Genomic DNA, 23,596 nt, shown 5'->3' with positions numbered 1-23,596 from the left:
AACAGTGGCTGAAATTTTCCGTGATGGAGTGTTCACCCCAGGGTTAATATAGGCAAGAGAGGCCAATTAGTCATAGGCTGCACCTGGAGGGAAAAAAGGATCCAATGAGTATGTCTGCACAGGAAAGAAAAACTTGTGGCTGGCCTGTGCCAGCTGGCTTGGGCTGCAGGTTCTGTTTCATTGCTGCGTAGACTTCAGGGCTCCCACTGCACAGAATCCTAGAGCCCGAGCCTAGAGATCTACACAGCAATGAAACAGCTCCGCAGTCTGAGCCCCGCAAGCTTGAGTCGGCTGGCGCAGCTGTGGGTTTTCTTTCCTATGTAGACATACCCAGTGAGGCTGAGGAAGGAGCAGTAAGGGTTGGGAGAGTAAAGACCTGAGCTGCTGGATTGAGGGTCCCTTGACTGGAAACCAGTGTAGAGGGTGGGCCTGAGTTCCCCCACAAGTCACTGCAGGAAGGGCATGCTAGGGGCAACCTATCTGGAGACTGCCAGGGACAGTTTGGAAGGGGACTTTGATAATACCGTGGAAGAGGGGGAATTTCAATGCGACTTAGCCAGAGAGTTAAGCCTTTAAGAGGAAAGTGCTGCAACTCTGGGAGCAAGGGGGAGGCTATAGAGTAAGTGAATAGGATGACGGGCTGAGCAGTTGCAGGAAGGGGTGTCAGATCATGTGGCAAGCTAATCTCCAGATGGGCCAGTAGGAGGCACCAGAGCTCTAAGAGCATACCTCACTACAGCTGTGTTTTGGCCTCAGGCTGAATTTTTATGCAAAGCTTTAGTAAAAATTCAATGTATTAAAAATTTCTGAGAACAATAGCTCAGTGGTTTGAGCATTGGCCTGCTAAACCCAGGGTTGTGAGTTCAATCCTTGAGGGGGCCACTTAGGGATCTGGGGCAAAAATCTGTCTGGGGATTGGTCCTGCTTTGAGCAGGGGGTTGAACTAGATGACCTCCTGAGGTCCCTTCTAACCTTGATATTCTATGAACATGAAAAACAGGTAGATTTGCTAATATAAAATGTCCCATCTGTTTTTTTTGAAGAGTCTCTCAGGTTTTGAGCTAGGGTTTGAAATTTGACACAGTCTTTGTGGTCAGAGATTTGATGAAGTTATGAGCCACAGAATTTGGTTCTGGCCTCTTTCTAAACATTATTCACCATACGTGTTTATGGTAAAGTTGTCCTTCTGCATGAGGGTGTTTCAACTTGTGATTCTAAGGTTCCTTGCCTGATATCACTGTTTTAAAGAAACTTTTTCTTTATAAAGTCCTAACTACCAAAATCACAAACTTGAAAACTTGCTTTATGTAAAAAGGAATGTTTCACTTCTAAGTTGTTACTATCAGAATGAAAGTGACTATTACTACATATAATGCCAGTTATTTAGCTTTAACTTTTATTAGGTATGCGTATGCACATGTAGCAAATCATTTCTTTCAGTGGAAAGAAAAGTCCTATTCTGATTGCTACTCAGAATGGTAGTTTCATCATGAAATAACCATACCTATTGTAAGAAGTTAATAAGCCAAAAATACTGTCTGAAAATGACACCTCCATCTTTTTAAAAAATTAATAATTTTAAATCATTGTATTATAACCAATCGTTTCCTAGTCAAAATGAAGATGGTTAGTTTATCCTTGCTGTTCCTCAATAGCTTATGTTTGGGAAGCACTCTGAGTTCCTTGGATGGAAGACACTCTGAGTCTAAAACATTTTTTTTTTTAATACTACACCACCATAAATGCATTTGAGAGTCTCTACATGGGCAGCAGGATACCTGGGGAGCATAAGGAATTGCACTGTAGTTTGACATCCATAGAAGACAAGATGTGAAGACACTTGAAAATGAGTCCTTTTTCCCCCCCTGCCATTTCCCCCATAATATGTGTGCTGTTGTCAGTATAACTTGGCGTACAGCTGAGTCTTCCTTGGCTCAAGTTTGCATGTTTTGACATGGAATAGGTTTGAAGATTATTTCAGTGTTTTCCAGCAGTACAAGGTCATATCTACACAGCTGTGGTCTGCATAAAGAGAATAAATAAACAAAAGAAGCCATTGATATAAAAACAAGCTACCCTCTTTTCTTCATTCACATGTCCTCTTATAGCACTTTAGGGATTTGTATAGAATGAGTTGTCTGTAGTATGCTTAGGAGGAAAAGAGAGGCTGGTAGGTGAGGTGGGGTAGCTTCCTCCTATGCTGTAGATCACAGGAATATTTAAACCAGATTTTTTGAGACATTCTGCACTGGAAAAGTCTCTTGCCTCCCTTAATGATAAAAGAAAGTGATACAGCAGACTGACCCCCATCTGCATTGACTTCATCCTCTGGGAAAGTCTTCTCTAAAGAGAAAGTGGCTATCTCCTAGGTGACAGCTGGGGTGAGAGGCTCATGAAAATCAGATATATCAAAGGACTGGATATGGACCTGGGACTTGAAAAGCAGAGAGTGAGGAGATCTGAGAAACAGAAATGAAGAGGTGTTGCAGGCTGTCTCTGGCAAGAGAGGGTTGGAGAGAAGAGACCTGGCTTACTAGAAACAGAATAAATCTTCCTTTTTTTTATTCTGTAGCTAAGCCCAAAGTGCCTGATCTAGCAGAATTTCTGAGAAATCTAAATATGCAGTTCATTCCTTTTATTTTACTACCATTTTCTCTCTATTGTTAATAAACCTTGTTTTTAACACAAGTAGATGATCCATGGCCTGTTGCTTAAGAAATTTCACACAGACTGTCCCAAAGACAAGAAAACTGCTCAGCCTCTATATGCTGAACGTTTGTATTTACTTGCATCAAATTTATTTTCAGTATAGTATTGAGCCTTAGGCAACATCCTTGTAACTGCATAAAGGGCCTGTACTGCTTTCCAAGGCCCTTATTTAAATCTTTTAATCAATGTGAATTTTGCCTGAGTAAAAATTGCACATTGAGATCCCAAATTACACATTTTAGAGGCAATAAACCAAATTCTGTCTTCAAGCATAGATTCAAAGTTCTCAGTGACTACAATGGGAATTGTATGCATGGATTTGAGGGCAGAATTTGATCCCAAAATATATGTACGGTAATGAGACTATGTGGTCTAAATGTAATTCTTCTGGCCTCAATCAGGCCAGTAATCCACATGAAACATTTAAAACCATCTAATTTGCAAGTATGGAGATTGTTAGTAATCATCCACTTACCTTTCTGGATTTGTAATTGACCTTAACCTCATTTGAAGAATCCTGAGTTTGTGCTTTGGGCCTATTACAGACCCTGTGGAAAATGCCAAGGAAATTCTTGCAATTTTTTCAAAATCCTGGTCAAATCCAGCTATCAAACTAGCTTGGTTGTATTGTTGAAAAGTTGCAACTTCACTAAACAGAAAGCAGACAATTTAGAATATACTCACTAAAAAGCAAATCACATTTTGACTAGATTCCGTGTAATATTCACAATGGTGGTTATGGAGAAGTGCCAGGCTCTTGAATTCCTGCTGATTTTTCTGAGAGTGGGCTATGAATTCAGATTCCCAGATCCAAACCTGTTCTTATGATTTTGGTACCCGGTCCCCACCAAACCCCCAAGGCACCTACTTTCCTGGTCTCATTCAGAGGTGGGCAAAAATCTCATGAGAAGGATGTGATTTTTATCATTCAAGAGGATGGATATCGGGAAATCACTTGATTTCTGACACCATAGACTGAAATCTAGTTAGAACAGCTCACAAGATTTTGATGTTTTTGAATCTGACCCCAAAATAGAATCTGAGCTCTGACTCTGCCTTCCACCTGAACTCAAAGTCATAGATTAAATCAATCATGGTTCAAACACTGCCTTCCATATGGACTTATATGTTCATTTAGGCAGCCATGTATACTGTATAACATGCTAAATACAAAATTCTATGTTAAAAGTATGTTATATTTCTGACTTAGATCTGCAAATCAGAACATTCTAAGCTCGGCATGTTAAAGTACCTTAATTTGGTTTCTTGTAGCTGTTTCTAGGCAATTGCAACACATACCTCCATAGTATAGTGCAGAGTTGACACAAGCCAATGGAGAGTAATACAGCGTATCATGGCATAGCATTAAAGTCAACAGAGCTTCATAAGGGATGGATGTGACCCAATGACTTTGGGCAACATGATCCATTTTATACTGAGACATCACAGGAATCTGCTTAGACCTTTCAGTGCCACAGTAATAAACATGGACGTGACTGTTCTTCATGAAGGTCTCTGTATATATGGATGGATATTTAAAGATACGGCTCCTGAGTAAGTAATGTACAATGCAGTATTTTAACTAACTTTGCCCTAATCAAAAGTTTTTTTAAAATGTAGATGCTGCTTTGTTATTCCACCACTAGTGGATTATGGTGGCTAATTCCATTACAAATGTAAACATGGAGATGTAATTGGAAATGTGCAATATTTCCAGAGTCTAGCATTCAATTTGATGTGCTTTATTAGCATATTTAGGAGCTATGAGAAGGTCAGCAAGATGAAACCCTGTGTTTATGTGAAAGGTATTTACAATTTCACCTGAATATCTGTCTTTGTTCCTTCATGCATGCTGAGTGGCGGGTTATTAAATGCTTAGAAATGCATGGAGTACATACCATGAAACACTAGAGAGTTTTAGATATGCAAGTAAATCCAGCATAAGCAGCATATGACTCAGAGCTGAAGGACTATGCAGCTAGAACTGCCATGACAAGTCATTGAAGAGTCACTGAAAAACTAGTCATGCAGGAAATGTCTGGCTGTAGTAAGATTAGATTAGTCTCACAAATTTGCATAATCACATAAGTCACCATTTCACCCTTGAGAATAATGCAGTTTTTCTGGAGATTATACTCTCAAGGCCAGATGCTCAACTGGTGTAAACTGGTGCAGTTCCACTGGAGTCACATAGTTAGATTAATTTAAACCTGCTTACACAGGATTTATCCCTTGAGGTGCAAGCAATCCCCAACTCCTGTGTGCTTGCCTCTTGCCAGCACCAGGGCTTGATTGGCCTAACTTATTAGCCGAGAGTTTTGAATCTTGAACCCAGTAGGACTTACTGATTGATTTTGGATTCTGCTGTGTTCCCAGCTTGATCTGTTAGTTTAATTATGAGGGAGCCTCTTCTAATATTTTTGTTCCAGGTAATAATATCCACCAAGTAATAATAAACTGCAAGGCAGAGAGAGAGCACAGTTAGATTCAACTTCTTCCTTTCCTGACAAAGTGCTTTGGGCTGGAAGCTGAGCTGCAGATGGAGCACATTTTCCTCTCATTTATCTGACCTTTGTGTCTTGCTTGTGTTGCTTCTTTTCACTCTCAATTTTCAGTCTCCCTCCTGCTTGTCATCTCCTAGCCCCTTCTCATTTGCTTCCTTTCTTTGCCCCTTGACATGCTCACTCTTCTCCATTTCTCACTGGGCATTTCCTTGCAGTGTACCTTTTCCTTTCCGTTGCCACTCTACTCCCTTTACTCTCTCCTAGGAGGCTCTCACTTGACCCTTCCACATGGTTCTTTTCATATGGGATTCTTTCCACTCTGCATGATGTAGATTTCCTCAGTTCTTCGGCACTTCCTTTACTGCTCTTGAACTGCCCACCTTATCTACTTGGACTCTCTCAGCTAGCTACTTCCTTCCTTTTAGCCCACCTCCTCTGCTGTTGCACTGCCCAGCCAAGCATGCTGTCTCTAACTGCTCTACACTTTGCTCTAGGAACATTCTGAGGCAGTTCTATCTATGGCTTGTGCTATACAGGAGGTCAGACTAAATGATCACAATGGTCCCTTCCAGGATTGGAATTTATGAAATCTTCCACCGTTCTGTTGTCTGCTCTCATATCTTTTTCTCTCCCTTTTCTTTTTGATTCACTTCAGGATCTTTCACCACCTTCTGGGGTGGGTACATTCATAGCGCACGAGTATGTATACTGAATTCAATCACCTGTGACAACCTGGTCAATTGTCCTTGAAGCCAAAATGGCCAAGAGTTTCTCTGCTGTGGAGACAAAAATGACCAATGACCTTGCAAAAGGGCCATCTTGGCATTCTGTGTGTTGATGGCAAATGTAAAACTGGAGCATGGAACATCTGAACATTGTTTGAAACAGCTAACATCCTCCTCCTCGTCCCGCAGTTAAAAAGCCTGAATTGAGATCTGTGCTTTATGTGAAGTGCCCGGGCCAGGAAGCTGTGAAAAGAAAGCTGAGAACTTGATGGGTTGCGCCAGCAAAGTGTGGCTGTTGTACTTTTACCTAATGCCTGACAGGCATTGCAGGATTGGTGGGAGATTAATTGAGCGATTTCTCAGCATGTGATTCCATACCCACTGTGGGCATCTTCCCATCAACATAGTGTATGGTTCCACCAACACCAATGATGTGGCTGCAGATATTTTTTACAAGCAACTGCAGATAGTCCTAAATGAAACCCCAAGAAGAGATGATTCTGGGCACCTTTAATGTCCTGGTAGAAGAGGATAATGACTCCTGGGCAAATTCACTTGGGAAGTTGGGTATTCAGTATTTGTACAGCACCAAGCACAATTATGTCCTTGTCCATGATTGGGGATCCTAAGTGCTATAGTAATCCAAATAATAAATAATAACAGGAATGAGCAGCAATGGCTGGAATTTGCAGCTGTCAGTGACATGATTGCTGACTCACTTTTCCATCACCAGAAGATTTACAAGCAGACATGGTACAGCCCAAATGGTTTCTCTAGGACTCTTATTGATTGTGACTTCGTTAACAACCATTGGCAGTCATGGATGTAGGAGTTTGCAGAGGCATCGAACTTGACACTGGGTCATCAGCTTTAGCTGGCAAAAGTGCACCTCCGACTTTGACATCAGCCAGTTAATGGGCCAAAATTAGTCAATTCAATCAAAACCTCTTATTACAACCAATCTATCAAAAAAGAACTAGATAAATTCATGGAGGATGGGTCCATTAGTGGCTATTAACCAGGATAGGCTGGGATGGTGTCCCTAGCCTCTGTTTGCCAGAAGCTGGGAATGGGGGACAGGGGATGGATCACTTGATGATTACCTGTTCTGTTCATTCCCTCTGACACATTTGGCATTGGCCACTGTCGGAAGACAGGATCCTGGGCTAGATGGACCTTTGATCTGATCCAGTATGGCTGTTCTTATGTTCTATCATCCATTCTGAACTGCATAAGGCCATTGAAGCATTAGAGATTTAAGTCTCACTTCCTGTCACCTGATCAGGAATGGTATTGTTTCAAGTCGTCAGTGCAGACTGCTGCCAGCTCAGTGCTGGGGCTCATCCCTTCAGATGTCATCCAAGGATCAGTGAGGACATGCTAACTTCCAGGGTCGGTGCAAGGATGTTTCGCACCCTAGGCAAAACTTCCACCTTGCGCCTTCCCCCCTCCCCGAGCCCTGCGGCAGCTCCCCGCCCCGCCCTGAGGCGCCCCCCCGTGGCAGCTTCCCCCCCGCCCTGAGCCCCCCCCGCGGCAGCTCCCCACACCCCCCCTGCCCTGAGGTGCCCCCCCCTTGCAGCAGCTCCCCACCCCCACCCGCCCTGAGGTGCCTCCCCCATGGCAGCTCCCCCCCCCCCCGCCCGGGGAGCCATGCAGCAGCTCCCCACCCCAGCTCACCTCTGCTCCGCCTCCTCCCCAAGCACACCATCGCTGCTCCACTTCTCCCGCCTCCCAGGCTTGCAGCGCCAATCAGCTGTTTGGCACCGCAAGCCTGGGAGGGAGAGAAGGAGAGCGGGGCGCGTGCTCAGGGGAGGAGGCGGAGCAGAGGTGAGCTGGGGCGGGGAGTTCCCCTGCGTGCCGCCCCCCCACCCTTACTTGCTGCAGGCGGCCCTCCCCACGCCCCCGTGCCCCAGCTCCCTCCGCCTAAATGCCAACGACGACTGGGGCGGCCGAAGATCTGGCCGCTGTGGTCGCCGCCGAAGAAAATGCCGCCCCCCAAATGCTAGCGCCAGTGGTGTAGCCAGGGTTGCAGCCGAGGAGGAGCGGCAGAGAAAAGAGGCACCAGTCCTTCGGTGGCATTTCGGTGGCCCTGCGCATGCGCCGAAATGCCGCCGAAAGATGGAGCGGCGCAGGGCCGCCCCGCTTCCCCATCCGGAGCGCTGTCCGGGGCACTGAGACCCCCGGCCATGCTCTCAGGGCCGGAGTCCCGGCCGGAGCGCTGGGAGTCCGCGGCCCCGTTCCGCCGGCCGCCCGGAGCGCCAGGAGGCGGGAGCCAGCAGGCCAGCCCGCGGCCCCGTTCCGCCGGCCGACCGGAGCGCCAGGAGCCAGCCCACGGCCCCGTTCCACCAGCCGGCCGGAGCGCCGGGAGCCAGCCCACGGCCCAAGCACACCATCGCTGCTCCACTTCTCCCGCCTCCCAGGCTTGCAGCGCCAATCAGCTGTTTGGCACCGCAAGCCTGGGAGGGAGAGAAGGAGAGCGGGGCGCGTGCTCAGGGGAGGAGGCGGAGCAGAGGTGAGCTGGGGCGGGGAGTTCCCCTGCGTGCCGCCCCCCCACCCTTACTTGCTGCAGGCGGCCCTCCCCACGCCCCCGTGCCCCAGCTCCCTCCGCCTAAATGCCAACGACGACTGGGGCGGCCGAAGATCTGGCCGCTGTGGTCGCCGCCGAAGAAAATGCCGCCCCCCAAATGCTAGCGCCAGTGGTGTAGCCAGGGTTGCAGCCGAGGAGGAGCGGCAGAGAAAAGAGGCACCAGTCCTTCGGTGGCATTTCGGTGGCCCTGCGCATGCGCCGAAATGCCGCCGAAAGATGGAGCGGCGCAGGGCCGCCCCGCTTCCCCATCCGGAGCGCTGTCCGGGGCACTGAGACCCCCGGCCATGCTCTCAGGGCCGGAGTCCCGGCCGGAGCGCTGGGAGTCCGCGGCCCCGTTCCGCCGGCCGCCCGGAGCGCCAGGAGGCGGGAGCCAGCAGGCCAGCCCGCGGCCCCGTTCCGCCGGCCGACCGGAGTGCCAGGAGCCAGCCCACGGCCCCGTTCCACCAGCCGGCCGGAGCGCCGGGAGCCAGCCCACGGCCCTGTTCTGCCAGCCGGCCGGAGCACGGGGAGGCGGGAGCCAGCAGGCCAGCCCGCGGCCCCATTCCGCCGGCCGGCCGGAGCGCCGGGAGCCAGCCCGTGGCCCCGTTCCGCCGGCCGGCCGCAGCGCCAGGAGCCAGCCCGCGGCCCCGTTCCGCCGGAGCGCCGGGAGCCAGCCCGCGGCCCCGTTCCGCAGGCGCCACTTTTGAGGAATGTGGTCAGGGCAAGCGGCCGCTTCCCCTGAACCCCACTAGCTATGCTACTGGCTAGTGCCCTAGGCGACCGCCTAGGTCGCCTAATAGGTTGCACCGGCCCTGCTCACTTCAGTCGCAGCTAAGAAAAAAGCGAGACTACAATTTGAGTCTTTAAAGATGTTTGTCAAGAGCAAAAGCAAAAGCTGAATGGGTTCAGCTTTGGAACATCATCAAGTCACTGTGTAAGAACAATAAGGAATCCTGGTGATCAACTCAGCCAGCCAATGTAGAACAGGCTGCCATCAGGCACAATCTCCACACCCTCTATTCACCTTTGCAGTGTTTGTGGGGGAAGATGGCACCGGCTTGTCCAGTAAAGAATCAAGATGGCAGCATTAGCCACTATGCAAGATCTGTTGCATCGATGGGGAGATAATTTTAATATGTTCCTCAGTTGTCTGCTGCCTGCAGTCCCTCTTCCATTTGAAGAGGGGCAGGAAGATCCAGTTAAGCACCTTTCTTCAATCAAGATGAGATCTGGATCACAGTCATAAGAACGGCCATACTGGGTCAGACCAATGGTCTATCTAGCCCAGTATCATGTCTTCCGAGAGTGGCCAATGCCAAATGTGTCAGAGGGAATGACCAGAACAGGCAATCATCAAGTGATCCATCCCCTGTCATCCACTCCCATCTTATGGCAATTAGAGGCTTAGGGACACCAGAGCATGGGATTGCATCCCTGACCATCTTGGCTAACAGGAATTGATGGACCTGTCCTCAATGAACTTATCTCATTCTTTTTTGAATCCCGTTACAGTTTTGGCCTTCATAGCAAACCCTGGCAACAAGTCCCACAGGTTGACATTCTACTGTCCAAAAGCTGTAGTCTGGGAAGGCACCAGAGGTTTGTAACATCACCCCATAGTTGTTGAAGACAGGTCAGAGTATTGTTGTACCATACTGCATAGACTCCTCCAGATCCTCTGGCACGCTAATATCATCCCTGATGATTTGAAGAAGGTGGTTATTCTGCCTCTGCTCAAAAAGGGCAATAAGGCAGAATGTAGCAACTACAGAGGTATTATGCTGTCCTCCAGGGGGAGTCTTCAATTCCATGTTAATGTCTTGAATCAATAATGCATTTCGTGGCAAAGGCCAGGATACTCAGTGTTGCTCTAGACCTGGTCATTCCACTGTCAACCAGCTCTTTACCTTGAGGCAGCTTTTGGAGAAAATGGCTGAATTTAATAAGCTGTGTGCAGCAGTTTTTATAGACTTCTGTCAGGCCCTTGATTCAGTGCATCAGGTAAGCTTCTGGGACCTGATGACATGACTCAGCGTCCCTGGGAAGATAGTGTCATTGAAAGAAGAGTTCTATAATGGAATGGAAAGCTGCGTTCAAGTCCATGGCAGATACATAGTATGGTTTCCTTTCTCCATGGGAGTTCAACAAAGCTGCATCCTGTCACCATTGTTGTTCAGTATTGGTACTGATTGATGGATAAACTTGAGGATGTGCCTTTTGGTGTTGTGCTGAACACCATTCTGCTTCAAGATCTCGAATATGCCAATGACATTGCTGGCTCAGTGTGGTGAATCGCTGAAGCTGATGGCTGATCTGGTTGGGCAAGAAGCAACAAGCATTGGTCTGGCTATTAATCTGGATTAAACCAACTCCCTGACCACTACCATCAAGCAGCGTTCAGCTCCAGATTACAGCCAGCTCAATATTAACCTGTTTGGACGGGACTTCAAGCAGGTGGTCACTGTCAGATACTTGGGAAGCATCACAAACTGTGCCAGAGAGCCATGTTTTGGGCCATTCAACAGCCTCAGTGAAGACATTGGGACATCAATCTTGCTAGGAAGCTGCAGATCTATAGAACCATCATTATACCAACTCTATTGTACGGCAGTGAAACATAGGCACTGAGGAAGGCTGACAAATGGTGGTAACATTTTCATTTATTGTCATCTTCATCAGCTGCCCCATATTAAATGGCAGGAATAGATCAGCAGTGAGGATAGTCATAGCTGAACCCAGCAAATGCCTCTATCAGCGCTGTTTTGGTTTATGGCTTTCTTGGTATGGACATATTATTAGGATGGAAGACCAATGAATTATGAAGCATGTTTACCAATGAATGCTGTTACATGGCTGGGATCATGTGGTCACCAAAATTTTCAGTGGCGCAATAAGATCGGCTGGATGTTCAGTCTTTGTCTATTGTTGTCAGAATGCCTTAAGGACCTAGTGAGAGTGATCCAGTTGATGCTCAGTCTGCAAGGAGGCTACATCCTTTTGGGATTTGCCATGAGGATGATGACAGATCTTTCACCTTCCTGCTTAGATTATTCCCTTCCTTTTCTTTCCAACCATTTCCAGGTTTTTCACCCTTCTGCTCAGTCCTTTTCTCTCTGCTCCTTGATTTCTTCTCAGCCACTCACTCTTACTCTGTTTCCCAGAACACCCTTTCCTCAGTCCTATCAATCCTACCCAGTGAAGCCTCTCTCCTTTGTGACAGCTTCTTCTCAACTAATTTATCCTTGCTCCTGCCTGCTCCAGTCTCTCTCCTCCCGCTATCCCTTCTGTCCATCCCTGTGCGTGTGCTTCGTCCTGCCCAGGTCAGTCCACTTTGTATCTCTACATGGTGTTTTTTTCCCAATTCCTTCCTGTGTACCCCACACTTTCTCTCTCTTGTTTTTGAGGTTGCCAGGTGTTTTTTTCCTTGTTCTTTATGGAAACAAACTTGATTTTTTTTATCTGTTTAAAGTGTGATTCTACTCTGAAATGTGTCTCCATAAAAAGGCACCTTTTCACTCTGCAGACTTGCCCTTGTGCATGTTTACTGTCCGACTGGCTTACTTTAGGGGCTAAAATAGATTTTTGCGACTTTTTACTCCCATTAAAACTAAGAGCCCCCCTAGCTCTAGGACAGTGAGCATGATTCTCTTCCAGCTCACAGATCACATCTGTTATCTAAGCAGAGGCTGCAGAACCACCTCCTGCCCCCAGTCACACCAGAGCAACTCTGAAGACAATGAGAATGGTGCAGATTTAGCTGAGCTCAGAGTCTGGCTGGCAGAGCCTTTCCCGGTGATGAGGCAGGAGAATGAAAGACTCTCCAATCCCTGGCAGGACTGGCAGCTGCACAAAACATCTTGGTAATCTTACACTGTGCATATTTGCTCCAGAAGTCACTGAGGGTTATATTGACCCTTTAAGAGCTGCACTGCCCCAGGGGAATGCACCCTGCCTCTGTGAGCGCCTTGGCAGAGTGAGGGAGAGTGCCTATCCTTATGGGATGGAGCCTGCTCATCTGCAGCCCACTCCCTTCCCATGGTTTGGGGCAGGAGTAGGGGAGGGAACACCAATTGCACTTGGCCTTTGTTTGGGTTGTGCCAGCTCTGGGTGGAAGCTCCTTCTGTCCTCTCCCCACATGCTTCACACTTACATAATTTGACTTGCCAATAAACATGGGGCACCACCATGTCATTGTACTGTCAGAGCAGAACTGCGTTTTACAGAGAGCCTCAATGGTGACCTGCAAAGGAGTTTTGGAAAGTTGGGCTTGTGCTCATTTGTATTTGTGTATGATGGATTAAGAAGACCTGAAAGGGATTTACCTTAGAAATACCAGGCATGTCCAGTCTGGTCTCCCTGGCTTTGCTGGAGATCTCCCCGATGTTTATTGTGAACTCTAGCACTCTGAAAAGCTGGGAGTGCTGAATCTCCTGTTAGCCACAGTGGCAATCAACAACTGAGTTACACAAGTGTTAAAGCAAACAGAGTTTGAAACGGTTTGATTAAAAACCCCGTCTTTTCTCCAGTTTGCTCCACTTCTACTTCCTTGATTCTTGTGATGTCACCATTTCCCTACTCTCCAGTCACCATGAAGCCTTCCAGCCTACACAGAACCTGAATTTCTCATGGGGAAAAAAACCTAAGCAGATAAAGTTAAAAAAACAGAAAACCCAAACACCTGTCATTGCTTCATCATCCATCATAAAGCTGATAAATACCTATTGTTTTTTCTTTGCAGGTCACCTTTAAGGGTCAACAGTTCAATCTCACACCCAGTTAAACTCACTGGGAGGTAGGCCATTGACTTCAATGGTAGCAACATTGGACCCCAAGACAGTTACTGTTTTTTTCCTAGGCTTTATTCACATATCACCAAATTTACTAGTTCTAAAAGGGAAACTGGTCTGTTCCTGTGTGTCTCTACTTAGCTGATAGGGAAAGATTGTTTTGTCACTGTGCCAAGTGTATCTGCCATTTTGGAGCAGAGAGGTATTATTGCAAATGGAAATGTGTTTTATCCATCAGCTACAAGGCGTGCTTCTAATATGCAGTGAGACACAATGACAGCTAACTGACCGTTCTGAATTGGATGTCAGTGCTGTTGCTGACAGAGAGAGTCCTCAATGCAAAGTTGAAGGAATGTTAATCACTCACGGCAGAATGGTTCTTCGTCCGATGTATCAAAAAACACTTTAGTCACTGGAGGATTCTTTAGCGTTAAATAGCTTTTCCACTTATCAGCATAATAACCTGTAGACCACAGTGTGAAAATTCAGCATTAGGTGACTGTACAAGACCAAATGATTGAAAAGAAATCAAGTTAGTGCTTGATTTATACCAAATTGCTTTTCAGCCACAAGGTGAATATTGCAATTAGTTACTGATAAAACACAGCATAGACAATATCCCTAATACTCTGTATACTCATGTGAGTAAGCTAAGCCCATGTGTTAGTGCTCACAGGAATTAGGCCTAAATATGGCTGTTTTCTGTCCATCCCATATTTTAAGAGACATCCTTTTTTGTTTCTTTGTCAACACAGGTGTTGCTCAGTAGAACAATAATCTCCCTTACTTTGGAAGTTTATTTCTGGGAGCTCAGTAGATTTTCTAGAGCCAAGGTTTCCAAATGTGGGAGCCTAAAGTTACACTCCTAAATCTATATTTGGACAAGTAAAACAAGCGATCTGATTTTCAAAAGTGCAGAGCATTCAGCAGCTCCTGTTGAAGTCAGTAAGGGTTTAAGATGCTGAATACCTCTTGGAAGTACTTAGCAGGAGCATGTGCTTATCCCCCATAAAGCTCCCCAAAGGCATGTGAATTCTGCTCTGTCCCCCAGAAAAATCTACAAGTTCTTGATTTGGCTGTTCAGTCGCCTGTGAGTGCTGATCTGTGCAATAACTGTGATGTGAATGTACAAAGACTAAATGAAGCCACCAAATCCATTTTCACTTGTAACGTAAGCTAAGATTTATACCTACCTTTCCAGGTGTGAAATGGTGTCATCTCACCCACCCACCCCCAGAAGGAAGCAAAGGCTGTACGTGTTAAGGGATTTTGCAAACAGCTCTGTCCCATGAGTCCTTTGGCAACATGTACCAGAATGTTTGTTATAGGTTACATGGAGTAACATAGGGTACAGTGTGACAGGCAGCAGTATGAGTCCCTTGGATTGTTAAAAACCATCTCCAAAACATAACTCTTTTATCCACATTGGACACCGCATCATCCTTACCCAGGACAGGGCATGGCATGGGCTGGAAAGCCTCACAGCTGGCACATTTGCTGTTCCTGTAATCTCTGTATGTATCACAGGGGTATGCAGTGATGTTGCACCTCTCTTTCAAGGATGACAGGAACAGGAAAACAGACCTCTGATGGTCACATTTAAAATACTGTGATCCTTGTTGATACAAAGAGAAGGGATATTTCATTAGAAATCCATGTACGGCATGCAAAATGTTAGTGCAACAGCAAAACAGAATGCACCCTGTTGCTGTGACAGTATCGTAACACAAGAGATGTTCACAGGGTCACGTTAAATCCTGTCCAGCAACTTGATGTCCTGTAAAGCAAGAAACTCTGAGCCAGCGCAGCTTGTGCAACTCGCACTATAAACCAGATGGAAGGATACACTGAGTGCTCCATACTGCTTCTGGGCTGGACACACATTATCCCCCACTGCTTCTGGGCTGGATTCACTGATTGTCCCCCACTGCTTCTGGGCCAGAGACACTGATTGTCCCCCACTGGTTCTAGGCCAGAGACACTGATTGTCCCCCACTGGTTCTGGGCTGTCAGCCGGGACATACCTGTTCCTACCAATGAACAAGGGCTTAGAATCTAAGCAGTTCAAGTACTCTAACCGCAGTGGACTTTCATGAGACCAGGCCCAGAGTATGGGTATGTTTAAAAAAACTGTAAAATGGCACCTTCATACTCACCATACACTGTCTGCTCCATGTGTACCTTCAAGTCATACCTGTCTACAGCCTACAAGAAGACTAGCCTACGGTTAGCACTGCAGAGCCACTGCTGGTATGCACAACTATGGATTCTACTCCACCTCATGAATTAGCCACCTGGTTCTTAGCTGGGGTTGTCACTTAGGTGGTGCATTCCTTTTGCATAAGCTCTTGCCATTCTTGGTAAAAGCTCTTATAGTAGGGTTACCATATTTAAAAAATAAAAAAAGAGGACACTCCATGGGCCCTGGCCCCGCCCCTTTCCCACCCCCGGCCCCGCCCCAACTCCATCCTTTCCCCGCCCCTTCCCCAAAGTCCCCGCCCTAACTCCCCCTCCTCCCTCCCAGCCACGCGAAAAGGGCTGCCCGAGCGCTACCGGCTTTACGGTTTGCCGGGCAGCCTCCAGACCCTGCGCCCCCGGCCGGCGCTTCCCCAGCGCAGCTGGAGCCCGGGAGGGGAAGTGCCCAGCCGGGGGCGCAGGGTCTGGAGGCTGCCCGGCAAACCATGAAGCCGGTAGCGCTCGGGCTTCGGGCAGCCCCTATGCCCCCGGACCCTGTGCCCCCGGCCGGGCACTTCTCCTCCCCGGACTCAGACTTCGGCTCTGTTTAAGAGCCGAGCTGCCCGAGCACTACCGGCTTCGGGCAGCCCCCTTGCCTCCGGACCCCAGCCGCCGGCCGGGCACTTCTCCCCAGCTCCAGCTGCTCTGCTCCGGCGGCGCAGGGTCCGGAGGCAAGGGGGCTGCCCGAAGCCGGTAGCGCTGGCTCGGGCAGCTTGGCTCTTAAACAGAGCCGAAGTCTGAGTCCGGGGAGGAGCAGAGCAGCTGGAGCCGGGGAGGAGAAGTGCCCAGCCGGCGGCTGGGGTCCGGAGGCAAGGGGGCTGCCCGAAGCCGGTAGCGCTGGCTCGGGCAGCTTGGCTCTTAAACAGAGCCGAAGTCTGAGTCAGAGGAGGAGCAGAGCAGCCGCGGGAGAGCAAGTGCCCGGCCGGTATTTTTCCCGGACATGTTCGGCTTTTTGGCAATTCCCCCCGGACGGGGGTTTGATTGCCGAAAAGCCGGACATGTCCGGGAAAAACCGGACGTATGGTAACCCTATCTTATAGAAGCAACTGGTTCCATGGACTGTGCTGAAATACACAGCAATGTACTAAAACCTGCCGCAAAATGCCCACCTCTCCAATTCGGCATGCTAGTGACCTCAGAGGAACTGTAAGGAAGTTCTGTAAAAGACCTACAAACAGCAGCAGAGGGACTGAGGATGTGTGAGAAGAGCCAGGGCAAAGCTAAATTCCTGTGTGTGCTACCCTTGAAAAATGCCATAGAGCATTACAGAAAAGGGCAGTGATGGCTACACTAAGCAGCATAAGAGATCTGCACCTCTGAAGCAAAACAAACTTCATCCCACCATGAAAAGTCCTTTGAAAAACTCACTGCATGTTTCCATGGACCATGGCTCCTTAGTAAGGTTGTTGCCCAATGTATAATAGTTCAGGGCTTGGCATCTTCCCCCAGCACACATGCTGCATTTTTTCCTCTCAATGGGTGATTCTAGATGTCCTCACTCCAGGTGCTAAAGCGTCAAATTGCTGTGTCTCAGTTTAAACATGTGGTTATGTGGACGTGATCTCAATGCCTAACCCGGGCAAGTGGAAATTTACACTGCAAAAACATTGCTATTGATCTCAAATGTAGGGGTTTGCTGCAAATTTCAGTGTTTTCTGTAGAATTTAAATTTTTGTTTAAAATACACAGGTTTATATTTTTTTAGTGCCTGACCAAATACACAGCAAGAGCCAGTACCTCTCTGAAGAGCTTATACAATAGAAGAGACTAGACAAAGGGCGGGAAGGGAACCAGAGGCACACAAAGGGGAAGTGACTTGCTCACGGTTACATACTAGCTCAGTGGAAGGAACAGAACACAGGTCTCCTGAGTGCCATGCTGTCTCTCATTGCCAAGACATGCATCATTGCCTCAGTGTTGTCTTCTCCATTACACAGTTACACTGTTCTCTGCACTGGTTCTGGGGACTCATTGCTGCTAACACTTGTGCTTTCACACTGGATTTGAGTGAATTTGCTTTTTTTTTTTAAATAAAAAAATCTCACATCTTCTAAATGTTTCTATACATTCTGGTGGTAAACTTGCTCACTGAATTTATGCATGCAAATTTGTGGAACTAGGTGAATTTGCTCCACAGCAAAATTTGATCCCATTTGCTCACTTGGAAGACAGCAGAAAATCCAGGATGAAACAGCAAAAGGTTAGGGGTCAGATCCGCTTCTGGTGCAAATCAGCGTGGCTCCCTGGACTTCAGTGTAGCAACCCCCAATATACAGCAGCTGGGGATCTGACTTTTTGGGTTGTTTTTCAAAAAGTTGGGTTGGTTTTTTTTTTTTTTTTTTTTTTTTTTTTTACTGTCAGTGAGTGTTTCCCCCACAATTCTTTAGGTGATTTGTTGAAAATATTTTGTCCTAGTTTTCCCAATGCAAAGTGTATTTCATTACCAGAAAATATTGTTTGTGGACAGCCAGGCTGGTCGGTTCCTCCATTGGCATAGAAGTCTATGTGTCCTAAAGCTTCTCTGTAGCCTAGTCCTAATCAAAGAAAATATCATTTTTAGAAAGAATCTTAAAGTGCTGGGAAAAGGAATTTCAGATGAAGAATTAGGAACAAATAACAACATGGATTCCTTTAGCATTGGCAGTCTCAGCTGTGCAAGAGATTTAGTTTCCTTAATCTATTTATGCATCATTGAACTAAAAGACAATGAACCCGTTGCCATATTCTAGATAATGACATTAAATGCCCACAATCAGACAATGTGTGTGACATGTGCATGATGCGTATCTGGGCCCATCACCTTCTGCAGAGAAACTGTGGGAGGGAAAAAGGGAAGTTAAATCTCTGTGGTTTTGTGGCCTTTTTAGGGAAGGAGTCTGCCAGGCCTTCAAGAAGGCAAATTGATGGTCCAGACAGTGGTAAGCCTGGTCTGTCTCCATGCCTTATCCAAGGGTAGATCTTGGACTCACAGAGCACCTTCTAGAAACTGCTGACATCCCTCCTCCATGCAGGAGGAGAAGATCCATGAGTGGATGGTCCCCTCCATGCACAGATATGGGCCAGGGCTTGATCTCATGCAAGGAGGTGGATTCTGAACAGGATCCTGAAATGAGTACGAGTTAGTGGAGCTGTGCGAGAACAGGGTGATGCTGCTTTGTAAAGGTGAGACACAGCCATTAGCGTATGCTGCTGGAATCTGGCAGGTGGGTCTTGAGTGCCGTGGAGGAGAGTGATGCAGTAGTTTAGGTCAGTGCGTCTCAAAGCCGGTCCACTGCTTGTTCAGGGAAAGCCCCTGGCGGCCCAGGCCGGTTTGTTTACCTGCCATGTCCACAGGTTTGGCCGATCGCTGATCCCACTTGCTGCGGTTCGCCGCTCCAGGCCAATGGGGGCTGCGGGAAGGGTGGCCAGCACATCCCTCGGCCCGTGCCACTTCCCGCAGCCCCCATTGGCCTGGGACGGCGAACCGCGGCCAGTGGGAGCCGCAATCGGCCGAACCTGTGGACGCGGCAGGTAAACAAACCGGCCCGGACCGCCAGGGGCTTTCCCTGAACAAGCGGCGGACCGGCTTTGAGAAGCACTGGTCTAGGTCACAGAAGTCAAATGTATGGGTGAGGAGGAACTGAGGGGGGAAATTACCAAATGGTGATGGGTTGATTGGAGACAGTGTGGGAAGAAAGGTTCAGAGTCCAGGATGATGCCAAGGATACAGATTCACCTGGTGAAAGTATTCCTGGCCCAAGGAGAATAATAAAGGCAGGCAGCATAATGCAAAGCTGTGTAATGCCTCCCAGCTGAGGACCACAGGGCAGGTTACAAGCAGCCATGGAGTTTTATGTTATTAACACTATGTCCAAGGGAATGAAAAGGTTAGGCTTTTCAAGTTGGTGTGATTGTCTTTTGCTATTTTAATTCCTGGCTCCATTTCCTTAGTGACCTGTGACCAACCTGGAAGAGCTGACTCCGAGGTGCTACTGCACACGAGGGTGCTCTCCCTTTGCTAGCTTACAGCTGAAATCCTTGCACTTAGTGAAACACACGGACTGCTCTGCCCTCCCTCTCCAGGGGCCATAATGCCTCTCCCCTGGCCAGCAAAGCAAGCTGTATCCCATGGAGGTCTATAGAAGCACACATGTCCCTTGTGCAGACCTGGCAACTTCCAGTGTACCCTCGGGGGCTGTGCAAATAGGCGCCACCCTTTGCTATGGGCTGTGCCTATGTGGCACCAGTCACAGTCCTCTGGGTTTGGCTGTTGAGATACGTCCTGTTAAACCAGTAACGCAGCAGAAATAGCTCTGGGGTGAATAGTGACCCATTTTCTGAGCTATGCAGAATGGGACACCCCCCCCAGCCTGGGCGTAACCCTGTGATCTGAGTTAGATCACTGCCCCGTACAGGCACAGAGCTCCAGCCAATGAGAGAGGAGCCTAGGCATTGCCTCACAGTAGCCTTCTCACTCCTGCAATCCAAGTTAGTTCCTGGGTTTTCATCTAATGAAACACAGAGAAGGAAGAAATGAAATATTACCATCAATATCAGAATGAATGACATCAACAAACTGGGCATCTGTAGGATCTAACCTTTCCTCAGGGGGTTTCCCATTAAATAAGGGGCCTGCTGGGTCAAGACCTGAAATGCAAAATGATTATTATGGCATGATTGTAATGTGGTGCTATTTAAATGATTCTCTATATCCCTGTGAATGGGTGGTCTCCACCCCACCCTGGATACAGCACACTTACACACTGGGTTAGCATCTGAGAACATGCACACTGTTACAGAGTTTTCCTTCCCTCCTAGTGAAGTACAAAATATTAGCCTCAGTCTGAGCCTCTTCCTTAGCATAGGTTCCTAGGGCTCCTCCTAAAGACCTCGCTGTCCCTACTCGGAGTTCCTTCTTCCTCAGAGAGGCCCCAAGGCAGCTTATGTTCCTGGCATGTGGCTGACAGGGCCAGGGCCGGCTCCAGGTTTTCTGCCGTCCCAAGTGGCGGGGGGGAAGGCCAATCGGCAGCACTTTGGCGGCAGCTCTATCACGCCGCTCCATTCTTTGGCGGCAGTTCAGCAGCGGGCCCTTCACTCCCTCTCTTCCTCTTCGGTGACACTTCGGCGGCAACTCAAAGAGGAAGAGAGGGACTGAGGGACCCGCCGCCGAATTACCGCCAAAGACCCGGACATGCCGCCCCAATAGTGGACGGAGTGCCGCCCCTTTGTATTGGCTGCCCCAAGCACCTGCTTCCTTAGCTGGTGCCTGGAGCCGGCCCTGGACAGGGCTCACCATGAGGGCTAGTTAGCAGAAATTACTCTGCGTCTCCGTGTAGGGTTCTTGCACCTGACATTGTTGCATAAGGCCTAACAGTGATGTAGTGCTCCATGCATTCAGAACACAGGACTGGCACTCACTAACTAACTGACCTACACAGCACTCCTGGGAGCTCACTACAGAAAGTATTATTCAGTGTTTGGGTAAACTGAGGCAGAGAGCTGAAGTGATATGCCCAAAACAGGAGCAGGGATTGAGAAAGGGGCTTACCTGTTATTCTCCCAAGTTTGCCATTATACATCTGTCCCACAAACCCAGAGATATGCGCTCCAAGACTAATTCCTATCATATAAACAGAGTCAAGCGATGCTCCATCGGCCTGCAATTTAAAAATGTCCATGATGATAGGTTACAGAAATGTTAAGCACATAAGAAAGATCAAGAGGAGGAAAAGGCCATCCAGCTGGTTCCAGGATAACGTAAATAGCCCATCGTAATTTTACCTGCCAGTACTTCTCTTGTCCCAACACAAATGGAGGTGTCTTTTGAGACATAATACCCAATGCAAATTCCACTGAAACGAGCCCCCTTTCATGCTCAACACCCTTTGGTGATGTGAATCTGATAGCTAAACATTTCCGGGCCATGACTGTGTTTCCCTGGGACAGCGATTATGCACGGAATAGTGTCTAGTGCGTGTGGCTGCTATGGCAATACCAATAATTAATAATAAACCCCAATTGCCAGCATGTGGTTTCAGAAATGTATTTGCTAATTCAAAGATCCTAATGCAAGTTGCTGCAGCCCATGGCCTCCTGCAGCTGTTAACTAATCTGTGCAATATGTCACAGGTGCTCACGTTAGTCTGGTCCTCCATAAAAATGTCCTGCCCTGTACACTTTTGACACATGTTCTTCAATCACACCAGTGTTCCCAGTCACCAGTTAGCCAAGTGAAATCAATAAGACTGAAACAATCGTATAATATTTGGTCAAAATAAGAATGTAAAATAACATTTAACACCTTAAACAAAGTAAAATTATATTTTCATTCACTTTTTTTCACTTTATCTGTTGGGACCCTGATGTTTCATCAGAAAAAGATTGCTCCGAGTTCAGAAGGTGATAATCATTATGTGGGTAATGAGAGGACAGGGAGCCTGTTGGGTGTGCATAAGTTTGAATGAGTCACCGGTGTCATAGTTACCAAGATGAGGCTATCTTCTATTTGCAGGGGGAGTGTAGCTTAGTGGAACACCTTCTCATCCCGATCTGCACAGAACATTCAGCACTCCTCTTTACATGGAGAGACCACATGTAATTCGCATGTAAAGCACATGTAATTCAGTGTTATACGGTCCTTACAATCATCTCATTCATATTTCCTCGCCATTCAAGTTGGTAGCTTCACATTTAGAACAATTAATCCCTGGATGTGAATTGAACTCAAGTATAGTCTCAGGGACACATTTTTGAAGTGGCTGCCACCAAATCTTTACTTTTAATTGTCCAACTTTAGGCACCTAACTTTTGGGAATTCGAGTTTAGGGAACAGTGTGGAGGTGCCTCCAAACTCCAACTGGTACATGCCAGCTTCCTGTTAGACATCCAGCTGCCTAGTTTGTGTGTTCAAATGTGCACCTGCAAATCTGATTTCTGGGGCACTTGAAATGTATGTGCCTCAGATTAGAGGCTTTTAAAAAAAATTGGTACTCCAAGTTTAAACTGAATGAAGCTGTAAAATGTTAACATGCAAAGCCAAAGTAAAGATTTTGGCACTACATATATTTGAGTTTATAGTAATTAATGCATCTCTTTAAAGAACAATTTGCTTTCCCTAAGATTCTGCTGTAAATACTTCTTTTACTCCATTAACACCGTCACAATTATTATAAACATGTAACTTACCAACATTTGGTCTATAAGTGTCTTCAAGAGTTCAGCAACTTTCTTAGTGTTGCTAGAAGCCCTGTGATAGAGCAGAGTCGTAGCCCCGCGGTTCCAATCTACAATGATTATGTTGATGTCTTCCACAGAGAGCAAGAGATGTACTGCTTTTTGTATCCAGATGGGGGGAGAACCTGTGGGTCTGTACCCATGCACAATGAGGATAGTTTTCTTGGTCACATTCAGATACCTGGAACCAGCTGATCTGAGTGTTTCAGCACAGTTCTGGTTTTGTCTTGTGTACAGCATTAGTTTCACTTTCAAGTCTGTGCCAGTCAAAGCACTGCTTATACTGAGACCTGTAAATGCAGGACATCCTTCTTCTGTACCTGAAAACAGGAGATGGGAGGTCATTATTAGTCAGATTAGAGATAATAAACTTCTCTGCCTTTTTCCCCATCAGCCCAAGCAAGACCCCATTGCCAGTTCCATCCCTTCGGGTCACTGATTTCCCTCTTCCCCCCCCCATCATCTGTACTACTGGGGCCATCATGGGAACTCAGCTTTAGCTGCAGCATTAGGATGAGAGCCTTGGCATGGAGCCAGCATCACGGCTCTCTCAGGCTTCTGGCCATCATCTTTCCACTTTCTTTAGCTCTATGTATATACCTGTTCTGTTCATACAGAAGCTCCCAGAAGGCCCTGGCATTGGCCACTGTCAGAAGACAGGATACTGGGCCAGATGGACCATTGGTCTGACCCTTTATGGTCGTTCTTATATTCTTATATGTTCTGAATGGCCCATAGGACTGACCAAAGGGAGGCATGGGACACAGACACTAAGCCTCTAACTGCAGCTCACAAGAGGCCACGGTTAGGCCCAGGAAGGCCGGGCCACCTGCTCATCATGGAGAGGCCCAAGAGCAC

At 47.4% G+C, this 23,596-nt stretch overlaps 1 protein-coding gene across 1 annotated transcript; it reads right to left on the bottom strand.

Moving 5' to 3' along the window:
- Positions 1 to 1,934: 1,934 nt before the first annotated feature.
- LIPH (lipase H) lies at positions 1,935 to 23,083 on the bottom strand. The gene is made up of 9 exons (XM_065411398.1): positions 22,691 to 23,083; positions 21,054 to 21,162; positions 20,051 to 20,152; positions 17,971 to 18,060; positions 14,739 to 14,906; positions 13,659 to 13,754; positions 5,055 to 5,166; positions 3,185 to 3,358; positions 1,935 to 2,022 (listed from the first exon to the last, which is right to left on the bottom strand). The coding sequence occupies exons 1-9, from the start codon at positions 23,081 to 23,083 to the stop codon at positions 1,935 to 1,937; spliced, it is 1,332 nt and encodes a 443-aa protein (XP_065267470.1).
- Between the last annotated feature and the right edge of the window lie 513 nt (positions 23,084 to 23,596).

Source organism: Emys orbicularis, chromosome 9 (genome assembly GCF_028017835.1).
Source record: "Emys orbicularis isolate rEmyOrb1 chromosome 9, rEmyOrb1.hap1, whole genome shotgun sequence".
In the NCBI taxonomy this organism is placed as follows: domain Eukaryota; kingdom Metazoa; phylum Chordata; order Testudines; family Emydidae; genus Emys; species Emys orbicularis.
This window is presented reverse-complemented; position numbering and strand designations above follow the sequence as displayed.

What these genes read in the sequence shown, in the direction of transcription:
- LIPH (XM_065411398.1), bottom strand. Translation starts at nt 23,083, where the DNA reads ATGACCTCCCATCTCCTGTTTTCAGGTACAGAAGAAGGATGTCCTGCA. An exon ending in CACTTATAGACCAAATGTTG is followed by an intron (nt 21,163 to 22,690) that starts GTAAGTTACATG and finishes TTTAAATTGCAG; the next exon opens with GCCGATGGAGCATCGCTTGA. An exon ending in CATGCCATGCCCTGTCCTGG is followed by an intron (nt 13,755 to 14,738) that starts GTAAGGATGATG and finishes TGTGGTCTACAG; the next exon opens with GTTATTATGCTGATAAGTGG.